Source organism: Microchirus variegatus, assembly GCF_963457635.1.
Source record: "Microchirus variegatus genome assembly, chromosome: 6".
Lineage (NCBI taxonomy): Eukaryota > Metazoa > Chordata > Actinopteri > Pleuronectiformes > Soleidae > Microchirus > Microchirus variegatus.
The window spans coordinates 12,776,786-12,799,707 of NC_139807.1; the positions used below are offsets into that span (position 1 = coordinate 12,776,786).

Genomic DNA, 22,922 nt, shown 5'->3' on the forward strand with positions numbered 1-22,922 from the left:
AATTAATTAGTTCATTAGCGAACCCTTTATTCTCGACACGAAGGTCACGGCGCGCTGCTGCTGTCAATCTCAGTTGCTATGGGGCAAAAAACAGGTCGCCAGTCCAACACAGTGCAAATATAGAGAGACCAACAAAAATCAGGCTCACAGTGACACCTATAGTGAATAAGAGCTTCCAATTAACATCTGCATGTTTTTGGAGTGTGGGAAGAAACTGGAGTATCCAGTAGAAAACCACACACACACTGGGAGATCATGCAAACTTATCGCTTGTGAAAATTTGCTTTTCCACATCTTATTGGTTCAGTAATTGTTGTTGTTTTTTATAATCTTGCACTGAAATCATCACCTACTTGGTCGGGGTAAAGAGGATAAATAAGCAAGTTGATGAGATTAGATATACAGTAGATGATAGTCGGAGCCCCATTCACTACTTAGTGGTGCTTAGCACAGATTGAAGCAGTTCCTGGTCCATTTGAAACCCAATTATTTCATATACTGAGTCGTGCTGGTGTCATGTTTTTTTTTCCTTATATTAACGTTCAGGTTGCACACTGTAAGTTCAACAATAAATCACTGCTTTTGCACCTGGGCCAGTAAAGTGGGGGATATATGGACTGTTTATATTTTGGCTGAGCTCTTTTTTTGTTGTTGTTTTTTTTTTTTTACTGTAAAAATAGTTTGGGTGATGTCCAGAAAGACCAACATAAAGGGGGCAAAGCAGACTATAATTTCAACATGGCAAATTGAAAAACTAACACTTCACATTAAATACACATTAAAAGAAACGGTCTAAAGCCCGGTGTGTAGGCTTGTTGTGTTTGCATTCATTTGACAGGCATTTAGTTTTGACTCAGCACTATGCACTCGCACACAAACAGAAAATTGGAAGATGTGAGAGCTTCCTCCCACTGGCTTCCTCTCTGCAGGGATTTGCTCTATGAACAGACAGGCAAACAAGAAGGAAGACAGAAAGTACCAGAGCAGAATGAAGGCCAGTGAGAGGGAGAGGTTGGAGAAAAGAGGAGAAGCTGAGCACCAGACTCCTCTGACTGGTTCAGTTCGGCTTAACTAACATGCTGAGGGAGGAGGAAACTTGGTAAACCTGAGGTGTTGGAAGAGGAGGAGGAGAAGAGGATTAAACAGAGCAGAGTAAAGTACTTGGAGTGAAGAGAGAACATTTATCTTTCTGTCCTCTTGAGGTCTTCCCTTGTTTTATCAGTGGAGGAGACGGATAAAGAGAGTCTGTGTATGATTGGCTTTACACTTGGCCCGTTGCCATAGCTGCACTGTGGGATACCAACAGAAGGTTCTATCACATAGGATGGTGTTTTTTTGTTTGTTTTTTTAAGTCGGGATGTTGTATTACTGAAATTAAATCAGGATATTTGAATTATTGGGGTTGTTCTCTGTGTGTCCAGGGTTTCCCCAGCCTTTTGCCCTGTCAGTTGGGATTGGCTCCAGCCGCCCCGCAACCCTCATGTGGAGGATAAGGCGGTAGACACTGAGTGAATAAGTGAATTCTCTGTGTAATTTGAAGTTAATAATAACAAATTTTTCCTCAAATTGTCCTTTGGAATTCAATAAATGTTTTACAACCCATCAGTGCAAATATAGGGATTCAGTTTCAGTGTTTCCCTCTAATATGACAAAGTAAAAATATTGGCACCAGCATGAGAGCAAAGACAAAGATGCTCAAGCTGCCTTTCTTCGTCGATTTCCATATTTTCATAAACATCACATTATTCCTACATTCCTTATCAAACATTTAGGTGCAGTGCATGCAACACTGGCAGAGCACAGCACACGGTTTCATTGTAAAGGTCTACTGTACGTCCTGTGACATGCTAAAAGTAGAGCAACATCTGACAGCTGAAGCGGAGAGTGAAGTGAAAACTGAAATGTTTATAGCAAGCTGTTGAATTTTCTTCCTGGAGCACAGGGGAGAAAAAAAAACAAAAAACCAAACAACACAACTACATGTCTTTGTTTTTCACACCAAGGAGAGGTTATGAAAGCATGGCAGCCACAGAAAAGCACCGTGAGAGAGCGTAGGCTGTTACCAGCCAGCAGCAGCAGCAGCAGCAGCAGCAGCTGCAGCAGCAGCAGCTGCAGCAGCAGCAGCCATTCATCATCATTGTGCTCATGGCTGAACACTCACTGGTGGAGCTCACCTCACAGATAAGAAAATCAAGGACCCACACTCGGCGAAGACTCACAATGACAGACCTGTTTTCAGCAAGACAACAAATAACCTCTCCCTGTTAGGCTCCTGCGCTGCCTCTGTCCACGGCTGATCCAACAGCCGTGGGCTACAGCAATTGGACGTAGACATAGTGTCCTTTTATTTATCAATATATATCAATTTATTACTCTTTGTCCACCAACTTACACCTGTGAGCTACTGATATTATTGAGCTAGTTACCATAAGGACAGGCCCTGTGTACTTAAAGCCCAATTTATACTCCTGCGTAAAGTGCTCTACGTAGGTTACGCAGAGCCCTCTGCATCGACGCAGAGACTCTCCGGCTGCCCGAAATATTTTTTAAGTGTCCGTCACTCCGTCAAGGGACAACGGAGACGGCGAATGCTGCGATTGGTCCTCAGGACAGGACGAACTAAGCTGCTCTGTGCCGGCCACAATGCGCAAGGAGCGTCCACAGAGGCGGAGCTGATCACCGCCGACAACGTCGCTGCCAAACTATAAATATGTCATATCTTAATACACACAGCACATGTTTAGACTCTAAATGGCTAATTTCTCGCCTCAAATTATCTTAAAACTGCATTCCGTGACACAGAAAAGTGAGAAACAGCCACAGTTTCAATGTTATTCAGCTGCAACAACAACAGTCTTTCTGTCTCGGACGCCATTGCTCACTGTAGCCAGAAGCACAAAAACCTTGCGTGGGGACCCCTACTGATCGGGCGGGAAATTGCATGGCGTATCCGTCACCACGACGGAGAAGTGTGAAGGCTCGAGTGGTCTCCGTAGTTACGCAGTCGGATATATAATGTGGCCTTTAATGGTCACATGGTATGTGTTTTTAGGCACAGCAATCTGGACACAGGACATGTGAAAATCTCAGGACATGTGAAAATCTCATTTTAAAATGAAAACGTGCAGGTATATTTGTAGCTTGTACGTCATCTTTTATCATCTGATCAAATTAATCTACAGGTTAAGCAGTTAAATGTTGGAAATGGATAAACAGTGGGCAGGGTTAGACCTTTTATTAGTCATTATCATCCTCTTTGATTAATGTGAAATACTAAATCAACATTTGAGTAGCAACACAACTGCAGATGGTCTGACAACCAGTGCGTCCAACGCGACCTTTATACAAGGTCATGGTTTCAGAGACAGTGTGTCCCCGGGAAAGACACTTTACCCTTAAGTTGTTGCCGACAACTGTGCCAGCAGTGGAACGGTGGAAAAGCTTTGGATAAAATTGTCAGTCAAAATGACAAAATGTATGACTCACTGCACCTGGTGTTGCTCTCACTTAGGATAACACAGCACAGATTGATGTTTCTCAGAGCTCCGTCATACACCAATCTCTTTCTCTGTTTATTCACGGCCTTCTATGAACAAACCTGCAACTCGATCTCTTTCCAGCACTTCTCTCGTAAACCAGTGTTCAATGTCCTCAAAAGGAGTAAAGAAAGCTAGTTTGTAGAGGGTTCAAGAAAAGAAAAGGGAATCTGAGGAGTGTGAAGATGGCAGGATATTTTGAATAAAAGACTATTTAGGGAAGCTTTTCTCCCACATTAATGGGAAAAGAAAGGGCACAGATTTAAGAGGAAGTCAGTTTTTGATGTTTGACTTTGCACCTCGTTGTTCGGTCTCTGGATCAGTTTAAGGAGTGTTTTCAGTAGAAAAGAAAAGGGTGAAGAATTGAGTTGATACTATAAAAATAGAAAGCCAATGGGAGAAGGGGGAAGTAAGGAGAAAGACGCCGTTTGTCTCAGCTTAGAGGAGCTGGATTGGCTGTAAATGCAAATGTTCACATTGGTTCATCAGATCCTTATGTAACTTTACAGCCTGGGTGGAAATCACTGTTGTAATGATTGAGCCATGTTTATTTTTAGAATAAGTGTGCGTGAGTGTGCGAGAGTGAGTGAGATAGAGAGTGGGTGAGAAAGTTTGACTGTCTTCCACAAAACTATTAATTTGTTTTTTGCAGGTTTCTTTTCTCTCTCACTCTAGGTGTGTGTGTGTGTGTGTGTGTGTGTGTGTGTGTGTGTGTGTGTGTGTGCAGGTGGTAGCATATGTCTTCATCTCCTCACCACCACATGTAATATTCAGTGTAACCTGTCTATTCATATGAATGAGATGCTGCCTGTCAGTCTCCAGGATGTAGACATGAATCTGGATAGATTCCGTGGAGCTTCATTACAGTAAAACATACTCACGTCTCTGCTATTTTGTCCCACCCCCCCCCCCCCCCCCCTCCATCTCTGTCTTACCACCACCAGCACCTCTGTCCACAATCTTCTCATCATCTCCACTTGCTCACTCCTTACCATCTCACCCAAGACATTCCTTTATTTCAATCTTCTTTTCTCTTCCCTCTAACCATTATTATCCTCGATCCACTTTTTTTTTTCTTTTTTTTTTTCCCTTTCTCCTTGTCCCATTGTTTTGCTTTGCGGTTCCATTCTTTTGCCGAGGCCATAAATCCGCTGCTCTCCGTACTCCGTGCATTCATATTTCATACGTCCAAGGCAGAGAAATCAGGGGTGAAATGTGCAAATGAATAAGTCACCGTTGCAGCAGTGACATTTTACTTGTGAACCCACTGCAGTAACTCTCTGGAAAAACACCTTTTTAACCTTTTATTATCGCCAGCAAATGCCATTTAAATAAAGGTTAATACACAGTCGTGTGACACCGTAATGCTGATGTCCACACCTCGATTTCTTTGCGTCAACAAAGCCAGATCATAAGACGGAAAGTAATTGCAGGTGAAATCCAAAGTCCCGTCTTCCACAAAGTCACTTTCACTTTAATCCCCATTAAACATCTATGCAGATAACACTTACTGAAGTTTCACTTTTATTTTTGAGGCTTTCTATTAATAAAATGGTGTTTTTCATGTACACGTTCACAGTAATATCCATACCACGGAGGTCAGACAATTAAAAATAGTATACCCTTAATGATCAGCCATTTAAGGCTTGTGACCTCACACTGCTGTGGCTTTGAGCCCTGGGCATAATATTAATAGCGTGTAATGTCCTCAAAGTCACTTAGTAAACTGCTGATCCAAGTCATTTGTCAAGTGTTTGACAGTTAATGAGTTTTCATATTAAACTCACCCCTGTTATGACCATGACTAGGAAGTCTTCATAGGCCCAATAATCCTGTTACCTTCATCACTATAATGGCTTTATTTGCTCTTGCAAAGGCCATTCAATTTTGAATTGAGGTTAATGTGACATTTGTGTGAAAAGTTTATATGTAATACGTGACAAGTGAGTGCTTGGGTTAAACCATGTTGGTTAAAGATTTTTTTTTTGGCCCCTAACTTCACACAATGTGCATTTTCTTTTCTAAATAATAAGAACAGAGTTTCTTGTGAAAACCCACTCATCAGTGTTATTTCTGCATGTGTGCGTCCACTAGTTCCACTTGGCAATTGTTGCATAAGCCTAAAAGTAATCTCATGTCTGAAATCCACTCTCTTCTCTGTCTTGCTGTGAGCTCATGACGCTCAGATATCCGCTTCGCATGGTGCCGATCACATCCCGGTGCTGATGCTTGTGTATTCGTAGGATGCAGCCTGAAGAAGGAGAGCAGATATCTGCCCATGAAGAAAGGAGCGGGGAATGAACTAGTGACTATAGGGGAGCAGAGGGTGGGAAGGAATTCGGCATGGTTCCAGGCCCATGAATAAAACGCATAAAGTACACAGTAAATTTTTAATGCTGTTTAGTTTCTACCAAGAGACCAGATTTGCATCCTCATCCCCCTGAATGTGACGTCTTCAGCACTCCAGGCATGGCTTTGTGCACACACACACACACACACACACACACACACACACACACACACACACACACACACACACACACACACACACACACACATAGATTGGTTGCTTTTGCTGAGAGAAGCCAATCAAGCTGAAGTCATTCCCACTCTGGTTTCCTTCTGAATCAATTCTGTTCCACTGGGATCTGCTATCCTATCTGATGAATCTTGAAGTGATAACTTTCAACTTTAAAGTGACCTGGTGGAAACTCACAGACTGTGAAAAAGGTCATCCCAGAAATTAATGACTTTTTGAGACTGTCCTAAGCGAAATAGAACAATTTGTTCATATAGCTTTTAACATTCATTTTTATTTCTTTATTTATTTTAGAGGTGACTTATTGCTCTTCTATCTTAAACCTTGTGACATATTTGACATGTGGTGGCCTCCCTGAATAAGTTAAATCATATTAGGAATCTCCATATGAATATGATCAACGTCTTTACAATACCGCTTAACACAAGTTAAGAGTAATGAAACATGAACATTCTAATAAAATGTAATCCAATACCTGATCTCATGGTATCTGAGATCACAACACTAATATGATACCCACCCCTGCTCTTTTTCCTATTTTCAAATCTGAACACCTCACATTATTTAATATACATAGACTATCAGAGATATTTGCCCAGCGAGCAGTCCATCATCTATATATAAAGCAAGTTGCATCTGTATGTCTGTCTGCGGCGGGCATATCTCGCTGACCGTTAGTCAGATCACCCTAAGAATTTGGATATGGGATGAGAATGGCCCAATGTTGTGCATCCGTGATTTTTAAATTTTTTTGGGAGGAATTTTAATTTTCGCTGATTTATCACGCTACACCAGACAGGCAGCAGCTCATCAGCAGCAGCTGCGCTGTCTGAAGCAGGGAGGTGGCAGTGAAGAGGCTGTCCTCACGGTGGGCGAGACATTTTCACACGGTTCACTGCAGAACATGGTGTCATACTGAAACGACAGTGTCTGTTTCCATTCACCAATACGCAAGCACATATTTACTTTGCATTAGCATGCTACTACTTTGCGGCTAACTTGGTGAACCTGTTTCCAAAAGTGAGCTAGCGAGACTACGATTAGCATTAGCGTAGGGCTGACATAATACAAACACTGTGCAACCTCATTAGGTACAATGCAAATGTTTTCATTTTTCGATGAGTGGCTGACCGTCACGAAACAGCTGGCTACGCTAATGCTAATGGAAAATGAAAACATTTGCATTGTGCCTAATGAGGTTGCACAGTGTTTGTATTATGTTAGCCTTTACGTTCCTTATTAATCGCATTACCATAACTGATAAATCTTCTTCAGCTCCCACTATAGGAATACATACTTCCTACGGGCACTGCACTAATAGTGGAATAAATGCACATTCAAATTATAATAAACATGATATTTTTTTTTTTACGGCATCAAAGAAACTTGTTCGTGTGGATCATCACATCATCCCTAATTTGCTCTATCAGACTGTTATCTCAGACTTTGGACCATCGTTATAACATGATTTCCCACATAACTCGAGATAGGGAAGCAGCCACTCGGCTGACAGGAAATAATTAGATAAGGTGTTTGCATGTCACCAAGTATTTTGGTGTCTAATTAGGTTCTCCAGCTAACATGACACGTTTCTGAATTCTATATTTTTATTTACATGTGCCGCCACGTGACTGAAAATAAATCTGATATTTGCTTGTAAGCTAATTTGCATTTATGTTGGCTTTTGTCAATTTTGTTGTTTATTATTTTCATTATTTGCGAGATTACTCACTGTGAGTTTGACACTTTAAGAGTCTGCATAATGAGCTCAACACAACCACAAATGGTGCAACGATGAGTCATAGTTTGGCCCAAGTTATTTTCCGTCCTTCACACCGATGTCCATAATTGTTATGTCTCGCTCTCTCTGAACACGGCCGTCTATAGTTAAACGTAATAAGTTAGCGCACACTGCAGCATGAAGGTATACAGACATACAGTTAATTAGCTGTAATTAAAGCAGAGTCATGCTTCTAAATGAATTGCATCATGTTTTGTGATAATGCGCTCTGCTGTTGGGTTACATATTTTTCATTAAAAAAAAAGAGACTTAATTAAACTGTTTCCATTCATCAACAAGCTGCTGTTGAATATTTGATCAGACACTGAAACTGAAAGCTTTCAGTCACTGTGAGCCACCAGGGCTACTAAGCATTCCTGCTCCTCCACCGGCAGAGATGATATGATAATACAGACACAGTTTTATCTCCTTGTAATCACTTTGAAGGGTTTGAATGACATTGGGGGCAGTGTCGCAGTGAGCTAAACAGCCAGTTAATGCTTTTGAGATGAGCACACTAAAATATTAATGGGGGTCTTGGGCGAGGAAAGGTCATCCCTGAGACATAGGCTGAATATTAAGAAGACTAGTGGTTACTGCTGCCAACCTTAAGCAACACCGGTAACCAAAAAAAAAAAAAAAGAAAGAAGGTGGCAGCATCTCGGCCGCAGTTCTCAGGAAGACTCCGTAACTGTCGGTGAGAACAGACGAAACACAACATGTTTGTAGCTGCAGGTCAAAAATGAACTCACAAAATTGTGGAGAAATCAACACGACAACAAATGCTACGTCTTTCCACAGACTCTGGTTCATCTTGCTCAGGTGGTCAATAAGCTTGGTTGTAATGTGATATTTCACACACGGTGACTTACTCTCCTCCACCTTCCCTCTGCATACTTGACCTATGCCCTCTCTCTTCTGCTCTCCATCACACGTCGGCACAATAAAAAGAATAGTCCTGTTCTTCTTCGGGACCAGCTTCCTTACCTCGCCACCTTTCGTTCTCTCCTCTCTCCTCTTGCTCTCTCTCACCTGCCTTTGTGCTGTGCTTCTATTCAAACCTGTAAAGTTTGGCCTCATGTGTTTTAATGACATGCCACATCAAATAAAGCGTATACTTGCCGTTAGTGTAAGTGCAGGTGTGTGTGTGTGTGTGTGTGTGTGTGTGTGTGTGTGTGTGTGTGTGTGTGTGTGTGTGTGTGTGTGTGATTTGGTTTGCTACTGCCTTCAGACTCAGATTCCTTTTAAATGAATGTCAGGAGTTGAGCTCAGTATTGTGAATGAGTAACGTGTGCCTGTAATAGATCTGATAGACACAGCACACTGTGCCATTATCACTGACCTTTCTTTCTTTCTTTCTTTCTTTCTTTCTTTTTTCTTTCATTCTTTCTTTCCTTTCTTTGCCTGGCCTCTCTGCAAACATACAAAGGAAGTGGAGGTGAGTAACTTGAAGCATACATGAAGCATTCTATTGATCCCATAGTGTTTGCTGCTGCCCAGCAATGGCGTTAGAGTGTATTATCGCAGAGATGGAGAGATGTTTGCGGTTTAAACGCACAGCAGGTCAGCCCTAACAAGGGATTGTTCAGTATGTTGAAAAACCGCAGCACAGGGTGAATCGTTTCCATAATTTAAAGCACGTTAAAGTATCATCACTCTTTGCACAGCAGCTCTCCGCATCGTTCTGCTGAAAGACGTTTTTGCTCAAAAGCTTATACATTACACACGTACTGTATTTGACTGTTGAATCAATTCTATAACTGACGTAGCAGCCACAAAAATATTAGCAAGATAGCTCATAGTCTGTGTTGAATGGAGTTCTGAAGTTATTGCACATCTTGGGATTGAGGGGATGTGAAAAGTATGAATATAGTTTGCCATAGTTTCTACTTATACAAAGAACAAAGACTGGATGTGTGGGTCTGTGGACTGACACAACACTCTGCAGTGTGTGCTATAGAAGATTCCCATCAATATTGTATTATTTTAAGTTAGAATTTAAAACATTTTCTCACACATTGCTGCTGCTCCTGTACTGCAAAATGAAACATCGCCTCTTCCATGTATATATTATTTCAACTGTGTGATTTATGTACTATTTGTTGCCTAATGCAACACACTGCATAGTCATATATACATGCATCGTTAATCAGCAGTGTTTAAGTTGTCTCTGTTAATTATGCTAAAAGGGGGAGTTTTAATTGCTTTACACGGTCAGAGACAGAGAAACATCCCTGAATGCAGCAGCTGAATAAAAAATGATTTTTACTACTTTTTTTTTTCCAGTTTTAATATTTACAGTTGATGAGCCTTCCTACACAATGGTGTATTTCAGTCTATCTTAGCAAGATCGTTTTAATTTGCACCTCTTCAAATATAATTACAGTCGTGTCTTTACAGCTGAGATGAAAACTCATGCAACATAATTTCTCTCCCTCACTGAATCCACTGCTTTCTGAATTGTTTGCGCGCTTTAACGACCACGTTGAACCCAGTTGAGATTAAATGTCGTAGTTCAACTCCTCCTCCTCCTCTGGAGCCTGTAACTTTCTTCAGCGCTCAGCTTTCTGTTACTCCACAGTTTATTACCTTTAGGTTTGTGTGTGTAAGTTTTGTCCTACTTTTAAATGTCAACATGATGTTTTCCTCTCCATTTTTTTTTTTTTTTTTCATTTTCATGCTTTTTAATAACTCGGTTTTTCGCTCTTCTATTCAGGATGACTACTTCAAAAGCTGGGCTCCTGCCAAGTCTGCAGACCAAGGTGAGTCCTGTTGTTTTTCTCTTACTCTTATATATTAGTATATATATGTGGATATATATGTGTATATATATATATGTGTATATATATATGTATATATATATATATGTATATATATATGTATATATATATATATTTGTATATATATATGTTTGTATAATATACAACATATACACATATATTTATACACATATACATATATACACACATACACACATATATTGTATGTGTGTATATGTGTATATATATATGTGCATATATATGTATGTATATGGATATATACATATACATATGTATATATGTGTATATGTATGTATGTATATATGTATATGTTTATATAAAAATATATACATATATGTGTATGTATATGGATATATACATATACATATGTATGTGTATATGTATATGTATATACATACACATACATATATATAAACACACACTATTTTGTCAGTGATTGTTCTATTATTTATTTGATTTATTGGTTGTGCGTGCATGTGTGTGTGTGTGTGTGTTACTCATCACGGTAACAATGCCAAATGTACATTATCAACCACACTCCAGTGTGTGGTGCTCTGTGACCCCCTGTTGCCTCTTGACTAAACTCAATTACAAACACTCAAACTCGGTCACACTATCGGTCTCATCGTCACGCACCATGGCTCCAGATTAACTTTTTTTTTTTTTACAACCTTCCAGAAACTGTCGTGAAAACAACTTTGACAGAACTGAACTGATTCTTCACATGTGTGATTATTGTCCACAGTTTAATTGAAAAAAAAAGTTAACTTTTTGCTCCATTCAAAGACCCGGTTTAAGATTGCTGTTGTGGGTGAATTTTTTCGATGTTTTCTGATAGCTGCTGTTGACATGCAGAGCAGAACAAACCACAAACCACAAACCTTTCCTTTGGGTGTACTCTGCATCTTTGCTGCCAAATGTGATGTAGATGGGTTGAATGGTTCTGGAGACACAGGCGCACTCGCGCTCAAAATGAATTAGATTAGATTAGGTAAGGTAGGAAGAGACGTCTGGTGCTGCTTACAAAGAATGTAATTCATATTTTCCACATTAATATTCTATCTATTAGTTACTTTCCATTATCAGGCAAACATTCCTTTTTTTTATAGCACAGACTCACAAGCAGTAACTCTAATAACCATCGTGCTTAAACCAACTTCTTTATGCACAAACCTGAAGCAGAAGACCATACCAGTTGCCAACCCTTGTCACTTTATTGCCCTCATGGTGTTCACGCTGTGTTTTTAAACATATCTGCAATTTCCTGCAGTCCAGCTGTGGCCGAGGAGATAAATGAGCCACTATTATGCTGAGCTCATGGACTCAGTTATAGTCAATAGTCAGCATTTGTTTTTCCCCCTAAGCCTTAGTTTGTGATAAAATTATACATAAAATCTCTTTTTGTCTCTGGAGGCATCCTGGGAAATTTCTGCCATCTTTGAGATGCCTCACAGACACACACAGATTCTGGTTTCCATGACTGCAGCGCCCTAACACCATACAACCTTAGTCTTCACCTTAAAATGTAGTTTTTAAGGTGTCCTTTTTGTCCACATAAGGAAGACAAGTCCCCACAACATGAGTAATACCTGGAGCACTCACCTCACACTCTCTCTCTCTCACACACACACAGACACACACACACACACCATCTGGGGGTTTGATTGGTCTGCACCTTTCTGAACAGCACATCTTTGTACCGTTGAGTTTGTTCTGCTCTGTTCTGGCTCTGGTTTTGCATATGTAGCACAGTAACTGTAAGTCTGCAGGGACAGCCTTGCTGAGCACGTTTATCTGGGCCAGCTCCTTGTGGATACTGAGCTTAATAAAAAAATAAAATAAAAAAAACAGTATCATCTTCGTGCATCACATTTTGGTGCTGCTCTCTTCTCTCTCTCTCTCCAAGACAACTAATGAGAAAAGTAAACAGGGCTTTATTCTACCAACCAGGGACTAAACACATAAAATGAATCATGTGTGGCCCAAACCAGGAGAAGCACATGAACATGCAAAAATATGTGTGTGCAACTGTACTACATAAGTGCTCTGTTCTCCAAATGTGGAAACTCTGCTTTTAAATATGACTACTTCTTTACTAATATTAACCAAATTGTGCCAGAGACCAGGACTGAGTGTTAAAAAAAAGAAATAGGAGAAACTAAAATAAGTGCATGATGGAATCAATTAATATATTATGGTGATCCTGTAATAATGTGCCATCGAGTGCGTCTCTCTCTTCCTCCTCTGCATGACTAAACTTCTGTACTGATTCAGCCGAGAATCACTGTGTGTCATCGTAAATGTAAAACAACAATTATTTGTCTTTCCCCGCGTACCATGCGACACCATGTGGCATCAGCACTAATGTCCCGAGACACTTGGCTCGTTATTTCGATCCTCGGCTGAATCAGTAGTACAGCACTCCTCTACTCGTGGAGAAAGATTGAAGAGACAGAATTACGACAGCAGATTTGAGTCCTGTTGTGACCTCACTGTGTGAGATCTGAAGGAGACACCTGTGTGTGTGTGTGGAAGAGGCTGCAGCAGCACCATGTGCTAATGAGCACCAGTGGACCTTCTGCCTCCACCGTCTACTGAGCCTCTGTCCCATCAACAACTCCAGTGCTATGCACTGTGTTGTGTGTGTAGAGCCCCGTATCAGACATCCAACTGACTCCGTATTACGGTCTCTGCATGGAAATGAGATTTGTGGTATCTCTCACCGTGTACTGTACACCGTCCTGCCCTCTGTGTATTCTTTTAACGTTCATTTGGACATCATTTTCATTTTGTTCTTCACTTTCAGAGCATTCATCCCTCACCCTCCCCTCACCTTAGATGACTGCGTTCTTTTTTTTCCCCACTCATTGTCCCTGCAGAGTTATTGTTTCTGATGTATTGAGTTCATCAGATGGAAATTACATAATTATGAACAATTGCTGACTGTGAATTGGCGTACCACAATGATGCAAACACACAAAGATACACACACAAACACTGTGAGATTTTCTCAATAATAGCTTTTCAATAGTATCTAATTAATAATGAGCGATTGTTCTGTTGTCTTTTCTTTTGTTGTTTCTTTTTCACAAATATGCTGTTTTGCGCTGGTCATAAAGTATGGTTGGACCATGTTCTCAAATGTCAGTCAGAATTTTTTTCCCCACATTTTCGTTTAGATTTAGATGTAAAAACACCACCCTACACAACCCTAACCCTAGTCCATTTATACTGCTGCATGAAGTGCTCTACGTCGGTTACGGAGAGCCCTCTACGTCACCGGAGAGCCTCTACGTCGTCTCCGGCTGCACAAAATATTTTTTAAGTGTCCGTCACTCTGTCAAGGGACAGCGGAGACGGCAAGAGCTGTGATTGGTCCTCAGCCAGTCTCTGGGCGGCATCAACGGGCATGCGGTGGGTGCCCTGATGATTATGAGGTAGCACACGGCGTAGAAGTTCCGACATTCAGAAGTACGTGAAGTGGGTTTCTTCGTCCTTGTCACTCATGTTAAATTCGCCCAGTCTCGGTACATTTAGTGGACGTAAATACCACCTCCGGATACGTCTCCTCAGTCTTTCCCGTCTCCATTCTGTATCAAAAGTATCGTTTCAATGTTATTCAGCTGCAACAACAACAACAGTCTTTCTCTCTGGGACAACATTGCTCACTGTGGCCAGAAGCACAACAACCTTGCGTAGCGACCCCTACTGACGGGGCAGGAAATTGCAGTGCGTATCCGGCCCCGTGACTAGGGAGAACTATGAGGGCTCGAGGGGTCTCCGTGGTTACGAATGTGTATAGGATAATAGTAGCCAGAGTATAATGTGGCCTTTAAAGCTGCAGTTTGGGTGACTTTAGTCATGGTTTGAAGAGTTTGATGTTAATGTGATCACACTGTTGGATAGAGAGTATGTGATCATTCTCTTGACTGACAGCACTGATCTGAGAGAGTGCATCACATCCCCTCTTATTTCAACCATGCATGAAGAAATAGAAGAATTCCAGTGCTACGATAACTTGTTTTTGAGGTGACAGCTCAATGAAACCGTCCCATATCCCATTCACGGATGCTCAACCTGCTGCATGTTATCCTTAAAGCTGGATTCTGTTGCTCAGTACGAGGGTAGGAGTGTGTGTGTGTGTGTGGGTAGCATTGGCCGGCGTCCCTGACAACCCTTCTCAACCTGCGAGTAGATTATACAGACATCTGCTGTACTCGGATGAGCAGAGCTTTACGCTTCTATAGTGTGATCAAAGCTGACCCGGGATCACACTGACTGACAGGTTACATCATTATGGCCAAGACAAAAGATAAAAGCGGCTCCTGGAGCTGATGCCACTAACACAAACAAAAAGCAATGTGACCAAAAATAATCCCAACATAAGGTTTTACTGTTATTCCCGGAGCTTTAAGGCTACGGTTTCTCGTTTTTGTTGAGAGAAAAATTTATTTTCACGTCTTCTTTGTTCTTGAACAAAGAATGCAACCACTATTGTTTCTTTTTCTTAAAGGAGCTTTTTTTCGCGATTGATTCTGTAATGTGATTAAATGGTGCAGCGCTGAACCATGTCTTACATGCTTTATCTGACAGAGGTTGCTTCTTTGTCATAAACATTGGCCAGTACTGTTTTTAATTTAATTGATCAAAGTATGAATGAGGACTCTAAATCAGCAGGTGAGGAGGATGTTATGTGGTTGAATGCTCCTTATAAGAGGCTGTCTTACGATAAGTTTCACATTTTTCAAGGTCAAAAATGAACATGGAGGGAGCTCTTTTAAATAAATGGGAAGAGATTATTTGTTTCTGACATCTCAGAAATCTACGGAGTTCCCGAAGTGACATGAGAAAAAAAATTAAAAAAGACGAAAAAATTATAAATAATTTAAATCGCGAGTTTCAAAGTTGAGATCTCGAGTTTCCAAGAAAAAAAAAAAAATTTGAAAACAAAAAAAAAAATATCATCATTTTTGGGAAACTCAAGATTAAAAAAAAAAAAAACATTTTCGTATTTTTTTTAATGTCACTTCGGGGGCTCCGTAGAATCTCATAGTTTCAGTTTTTCTTTCTATTATAACCAGGTAGAGGGAAATGAGCAAATACATTGAATTTTGTCATTCAATACACACAGCAGGTTTATACAATTATTACCATTGTATGGCTGCTCGACAATGAGCCTGTCTGTTTTTCTGCAGTAGCTAGAGCTAAAATCCATCATGTCCCCTCGAGGTCAGCTCAGCCTTGTTCCAAAGTCAAACTAAAGTTTTATTTATTACTGGGTTTCTGCATCTCCATTATTCGCTGCTCGGCCCCGTCTGTAATGATTGGAGAGTTGCCCTGAAAAGGCCTTCAAGCCCGAGCACAGGGACAGAGAGAAGATTCTTTGGCAGCTGATAACAGTTGTACTGTCAGCAAGACCAATGTTGGACTCATCGTTAGGTCCTGTATGTGTGCATGCCCCGTAGATTTGTAAGGCTGTGATTTCAATTCATTATCTTGAGATGTGAGTCAAAGGGAGGATTTTTACAAATGGCGGGTCCGTGCGCCATTAACACAGCGAGTCCAGAGGAGCAACAACAGAGTCAAACTGAGGCACTGAGGCAAAACCGGAGAACAGAAATCCAAACCAACACTGAGAAAAATACAATACAAGTTAGTTTCGTAATGTTCAGGTGTTCACGCCGCTCATGTGTGTTTGCTTAATTAGATTACACAGTGAATAAGTGGTTGCTATGGGAACTGTTTTGGCAGGGAAAAATAGAAGTCATTTGTGATGCTCTCTGGTTTTTGGCGACAGCAGCCATAAACAAAGCCTCAAAAATCTGGGACTACCAAATTGCCAATCAGCCTGATTAGACATGACATTGTGTTTCCCCAGCAGAATTCTCCTCGTTGTTATATATTTCATCAGCTATTTTCTCCAGACCACTAAGCCTCTGTCGCTCTGCAGATATGATGTCTGGCTGATCCCATTTCTCATCTGTCCATCTTTAATCTCCCCTAACACTGTCACTGCTTCTCAATACATTCTCATAAAGCTCCTCTCTGATGTGTGCCCACAGGAGCTAAAAGAATTAGAAAGAGAGAAACTGATAAGAAATGAGAGCGATAGGGCAGCAAACAACAGTGAGCACCTCAGGTCTGTGTATTAAATGGAGTGTGAGCTGGAGCAAGAACAAATATCTCATTTCAGTTTAATGTGCTAAGGGTTTGTAGCTCGCTCTCCAGGCGTTCTTTAAACATTGTTTACTGCTCTGATTTTAATGGCTTGTTGGCCACATCTTAAAAAGTGACTCGCTATCCACGACCCTCGGCTCAGCTCTTATCTCGCTCTTTCAGCAGGGTGAGGGCTCGCGGTTGTGTAGAGTCTTAACACATAAATGGGACTATCAGCCGAAAAGCACTCGTATATGCTACAGCGATTTCAGTCGCATGCAGTAAATTAACACACACACACACACAGAGGTGGTAATCAATGATACCTGGAGCCCGCTGATACACAGAGGAAGGAGGCATTCACGATCACACCGTGTAATGCACAGGTTAAGCAAAACAAATCGGGCAAAGCAGTAACATTTCTGCATAGCATGTAAAAGAGGAAGAAGAGTTCCCGAGGAACAAGATATAGTGATTTAAAAAGGCAGACACAGCCACAGTCAGATGAGTAAATTGTTTCTCCCTTGCACTTCCAGTTAACAAAGGCAGAGCCAAAACTAACAACAAACTCAAAGCAAAATAAAGTTGTGAATCAATGGACTGCAGTGTGCAAGCACTGCTGAACAGGCTGTTTTCAAGGGGAGATGCACACAACTGTAAATCACACGGAGGGAAGACAAAGTGTGTATGTGTGTGTGTGTGTGTGTGTGTGTGTGTGTGTGTGTGTGTGTGTGTGTGTGTGTGTGTGTGTGTGTGTGTGTGTGTGTGTGTGTGTGTGTGTGTGTGTGTGTGTGTGTGTGTGTGTGTGTGTGTGTGTGTGTGTGTGTGTGTTGATGTGCGTTTTCATTTGACCCTTTTGTGCCCAGTAACCAATAGAGCCTCCAATGATCATCATAAATTAGGACAAGTAAACTACAGAGGACACGAACAGGCTGCCGGTAGCGATCACAGCAGCCGCCCTCCGGCTAAATGCCAGCATGTGTAAAGTGGCAGTGGCATCAGAGAGTCTCTGGGGAGGGAGACGGAGCGAGATACAAAGATATACAGACACGAGGCCTGGAGAGAGCACTTGAGAGAGATCGCCTGTAGTGAGGATAAGTCAGAGAAAAGACAGACATCCCATAATGAGTAGAAGAGGGATCTGGCGAAGAGGAGAGACAGGGAAGTGGAGGAATAATGAGTGCAGGGGTGTGTTGACAAAAAAAATCTCTCTTTGTTTTGTTTTTGTGTGTGTTGTTTGGCCGTCACACACGGTCCATGTTCAGTCCTCACTCATGAGCCTCATTTGCCAGTAAACACAGGAGATGGATGGAGAACTGGAGTTAATCGTATGGGGCGTTAATGTCACAGCCTACAGACAGACATGACAAACTCATTGTATCACAGTGCTTGGCTGTTCTGCTCTCTCTCTGTCTCTGCCTCCATGTGGGATGCTCTGCTGCAATGCTAGTGTAGGAGAGAGGGTGGGTTGTTTGAGTATCTAGAAGGATGCGTGCACTGCTTTGCTTTCTTAGGGTTGTTTTTACCTGCTTTTGTGCTTCTGTTATGATGCTACAGTAAGTATTCCTTTGAGAATTCCTATTCTGAAGTCTCAAGATTGTATATATGGGACTGGAAAGTATTGTCTTCCCTCCTCCCAAGTGGGTCAAGTTTGTCAGGTACTATTCCTAATGGAAAAGCAAAAATAACAAGTAAAAAACGAGTTGAGTATGGAAAAGCACCAAAACAATTCTCACATATAACCTTAAAAAAAAGCAAACCAGAGTCTCTGAAGATGAATTATTAATGTGTTCTGTTTAGTTCTCACAAAATCAGTAACATTAAACAGCATGTTTCTGGACAGTTGCTGTGTGTGTGATTATGTTTACATGTTAATGTACATGGCTATGTGATGCATTCATTAATGCTGGTAAGTATATTTTGTACTTTGAGTGGATCCAGTTTTCTTCTGGCCCTTAGCTCATTAACTCAGTGAACATACACACAGTACACTGTACACAATAGCACATCGATCTTCTCCTCCAACAAATACAAGCGCATTGTGTTTGAGCGAATGCTGAACTATTATACTTTAAACTTGTAACATAAGTTTGTTTGTTGGTTTTTCTGCAGTGCGAGAGACTCTACCTGGAAGATCTGCAGACACAGGAGCTAAAAGCCATCCTGCCCTGGCCAAGAAAACCATACAGGATGGTAAGTTCAGGCAACAATATGTTTTATTAAGGTCGGCAGGGGTTTGTTCCACTATTGATAGCATGATTTACATCCATACAGTGACTGAAAGAAATACAGTACTGTCGTACTATTTGGTTTCAAGATATGCTTTAGCATTTCGTACACACGCTGTATAACTTTTAAAGGTCCCATATTATACAAACTCAACTTTTTAATCATTTTAATCCTTATATTTGGGACTCTGGAGGCCCTACCAGTCACCAAAGTGTGAAAAAAGATGACTCACTCATGTTTTTGTGGTCCCGCTCAGTCTGAGTAGAGGAGATAAAACACGCAATGTTGACTTCCGCGCTCATTGGGACGACACAAGGCGCTGAATTCCTGTAATTGTTGTTTCGTGGAGCTCCACTTTGTCCGTAAAACATGCGAGAGTGCTGGCTTTCTTGTCTCCACAGTGCAGCACAGAGTTCTACACAAACTTCCAGCCTCAGAGGATTTATCTGTCAATTGGATACATGTTGTATATGACAGCAATGTGCCTGCGAGAGCCTGCAAATGATCCCTTTTCCAATTGCTAACTGCTGTTAGCTCCCAGTAGCCTCTGCGGCTGATGTCATTTCCTGTCCCTTAAGTTCCTTTTTTTTTTTTTTTTTTTTTATTTAAAGAGATACTATTAAACAGAGTGTTCTGAACTGGGCTGTTTTGACCAAAGCATGTCACAGACATGTTCAGTAGGACACCAGGGAACTAGTTTAACTTGGAGAAATAGGGTATAATATGGGACCTTTAACTCGTGATGAAATTGCTTATATATAAAACCCAACTTTTAAAAACATCATTCCAGTCAAACCGCCAAAGATGGAACAAACTGGACTGACATAAAATCATCATTCTACATTAGAAAGGCCAGAGGTTTGGCCTAAGATTAGTCCATGTTAGATTCTCTTTCACACCTTAAAGAGAATGTAACCATCCATGTTCTTGTACTTGTCCTCAAAAGTGAGATCTGAACAGTAATATTATGAAACCTAATGAAAATTAAGTGAAGTGATAGCCAGTCAATGTTCTCAGCAGACTATTTGCATAACTTTGCACTGAGGTTAAACTGTTCTGCTCGGCCTAGTTCAGTTCCCCAATGAAGAGCGAGTATACAGCAGCATTTAGCACAATTAGTTCTCCTCCCTGTCTCAGGTTGTGGGCAGAGATGTCAGTATATGGAGGAGGGAGATAACCAAGCTCACGGTTCGTCATCTGAACCACACAGATCACAGCTATTTCACACACAGGATGATCAAAGCCAGCCCTTTCATAAACACAGAGCGTTTTTCCCAAGGTTCGTGGCAGTTTGAACATCACGATGCTGGATAATGTTGTAGTTTCAGACTTCGTAAGTGGGTCATAACATACTGGAGTAAAGATGTCCTTTCCTCTGAAAGCAGTGGTGTATTTGTCAGGTTTTCTGTTTGCATGTGAAGCCTGGCAGAGTGTAACAAGCTGAGGTGGTCGCAGTGGACTGAAATCCTTGATGCTGCATGTTTTAAATTACCTAACGTACAATACAGTTGACATACGTATCCCCACTTACTAGAAAAAGACATGCAGTGTGCAATAAAATGAAGCTTTGCACCAGTAAAGGCAGGGGAGGAGACAAGTTTAATTTATGTGTCAAATGTTGATGAGAAATGTGAATTGCGGTGCATGCATTTGGTGTGTAATCGCTCACTGTGAAATGTTAACTTCATTTTAAAAAAGTGAATGAAGGTATCTCATTCATAAAACAGTGTGTGAATAGATGATTAAATCCTGATTCGTGACGTTGGAGACACTCATAAAACTTTGAAGAGAGTCATAAGAGCTTGCCAACGAGAGTACAGAGCAGATTTGTTTGGCCACAACAAAGCTCCAGACTGCTGCTCAGTTGAAAAATTAGGGAGATCTGAATGGGGAACCAGTTGGTGAAAGAAAATACGAAAAATGAAACGCGACACATTTTGGTTCTGTTCGTTAAGTAATTAAAAGCATACAATTGAACATGTTGTGATTTGAATTCAGTTGCGAGAAAGCTGCATGGGAGCAAATTAGAGATGAATGTGAGAATGTGAATAAGCCGCTGTCATTGCTTCCCCCATTTATCCTCACATATTTGAGTGAGTTCAAATAGAGATGTTGCATTTCATCTCATATTTATCTCCCAAAACATACACATTTTCCCTATAAATGGAGCAAAATGTATGCTTTTGAATTACATACTGTATCATCATGCGCTCCATTCATCCCTTATCTATCACTTATTGTTTGGCGTAGTGATACGACCAGGGGCATTATGTGTTCAGTTCAGTGCGTTGTTTTCCAAGTAAGTCTGAAGAATTCTTATCACTGATGAATTGTGCAGTCTAATATTGCATCAAATTAGGACTTTACTACATGTTTTAGATAACAATATAATGAAACTACCAAAACTTTGATATATAATATCAGGTACTGTTGTTGTTTTAATAATGATTGAGTAAGACTGATAAAATGATGCAAATGAGTGGATATTCAGAGCTGAGAAAAGGAGACAGAAGGCTCTTATCCACTGTTACTCAATCATACTCAAACAGACACACACACCCTTCAGCGTCGGATGAATTAATCCTTCACTCTTGGACAATGCAAAAACATTTAATAATCCCTGTCACTGAGGGTGAGGCAACAGCCCTGTCAACCATGCAAATGTAGTCAGCTCGTTTACACGCACAGTTTAATCGAGCTAAGGCCGTAGTCCGAGTAAGACAGACAGGAGTAGGTGGCGCTGTATTGAATCAGTTTCCTGTTGACCTTTACGTTACAGCGAACGGGCGAGATGGACTTCGAGATGGATCGTGCTGTGGTTCCGTATGTTTGGTTCCCGCTCTGCATGTTAATCGTGACACAAATTTGTGGTCGGGCGTGGCTGTTGTGGTGGTTGTGTTGCCTGAAAAAAAGACACCGCTGTCATATGATTTCTGGCAAACACACAGTACGTCTAACTCTACTTCCCGGTCAAGGACGGGGGAGGAAATGAAGGTCCTTGCGCAGAACGCCAAGTCCGACTCCCGTCCGACTAAGCGTATGCGTTACTAGTAGAAAGTAAGAAGTGGAATGGAGTGCAGTATGTCAACAAAGGAACTCGTGTCGAGTTAAGAGTGTGGGTGATGTTTTTTAAGGTAGAGAAAAGTTGACACTGTACAAATGTTTTAAAGGTCTCGAGTAAAACTTAAGGGACAGGAAATGACATCAGCCACAGAAGCTACTGGGAGCTAACAGCAGTTAGCATTTGGAAAAGTGATCATTTGCAGGATCTAGCAGGCACATTGCTGTCATATACAACATGTATCCACTGGACAGATAAATCCTCTGAGGCTGGAATTTTGTGTAGAACTCTGTGCTGCACTGTGGAGCCAAGAATAGAACTTTTCACAGACTTCTGTTTTTTTCGGATACACACAACATAAGACACACTGTACCAAGTTGTGTACCAAGCTTCAAGCTTCAACACTGGCAATTGGCAAAAGGGGAAAAAAAAACATAAACATCAGGCCCCGAGCAAGAGAACCAAGTTTATGTCATTGTTTGTATTTCCCTGAGTGTGTCCATTACAAATTTCATGCATATTTTATTTTATTCTTCATCTCTCAGTTTGCCTTGATGATCCGGGAGAGCAGAGCAGGTCATGCATAACATTTTTCAGGCTGAAACGAAAAAAAAAAAGAAATCCACTTGAAATAAATGTGTTCCTGTGTGCACATGCTCCTTTGCTTTGAAGCTGTCTTCAAAGACTGCCTGATTATTTGCTTTTAAATGTTTGCTGCAAGCAACAGCTTTACAAAACATCCTCTTATAGAGTTCTATCAAAAAACTGTCAAAGTATGTGCGTATTTAATGGTCTTCAGGCAATGATTAATATTCAATCTGTAAGCAATACTTAGCCTCGC

The 22,922-nt window shown here is 41.0% G+C and overlaps 1 protein-coding gene across 1 annotated transcript in view; it reads left to right on the top strand.

Moving 5' to 3' along the window:
- Positions 1-22,922, top strand: part of spock1 (SPARC (osteonectin), cwcv and kazal like domains proteoglycan 1) — a gene marked incomplete at both ends in the record, with an annotated part of 92,569 nt that overhangs the window by 36,250 nt on the left and 33,397 nt on the right. The window contains 2 exons of the mRNA XM_083890658.1: positions 10,572-10,617; positions 18,904-18,984. Of these exons, the coding sequence (XP_083746784.1) occupies positions 10,572-10,617; positions 18,904-18,984 (127 nt within the window). The remainder of the gene's footprint in view (positions 1-10,571; positions 10,618-18,903; positions 18,985-22,922) is intronic.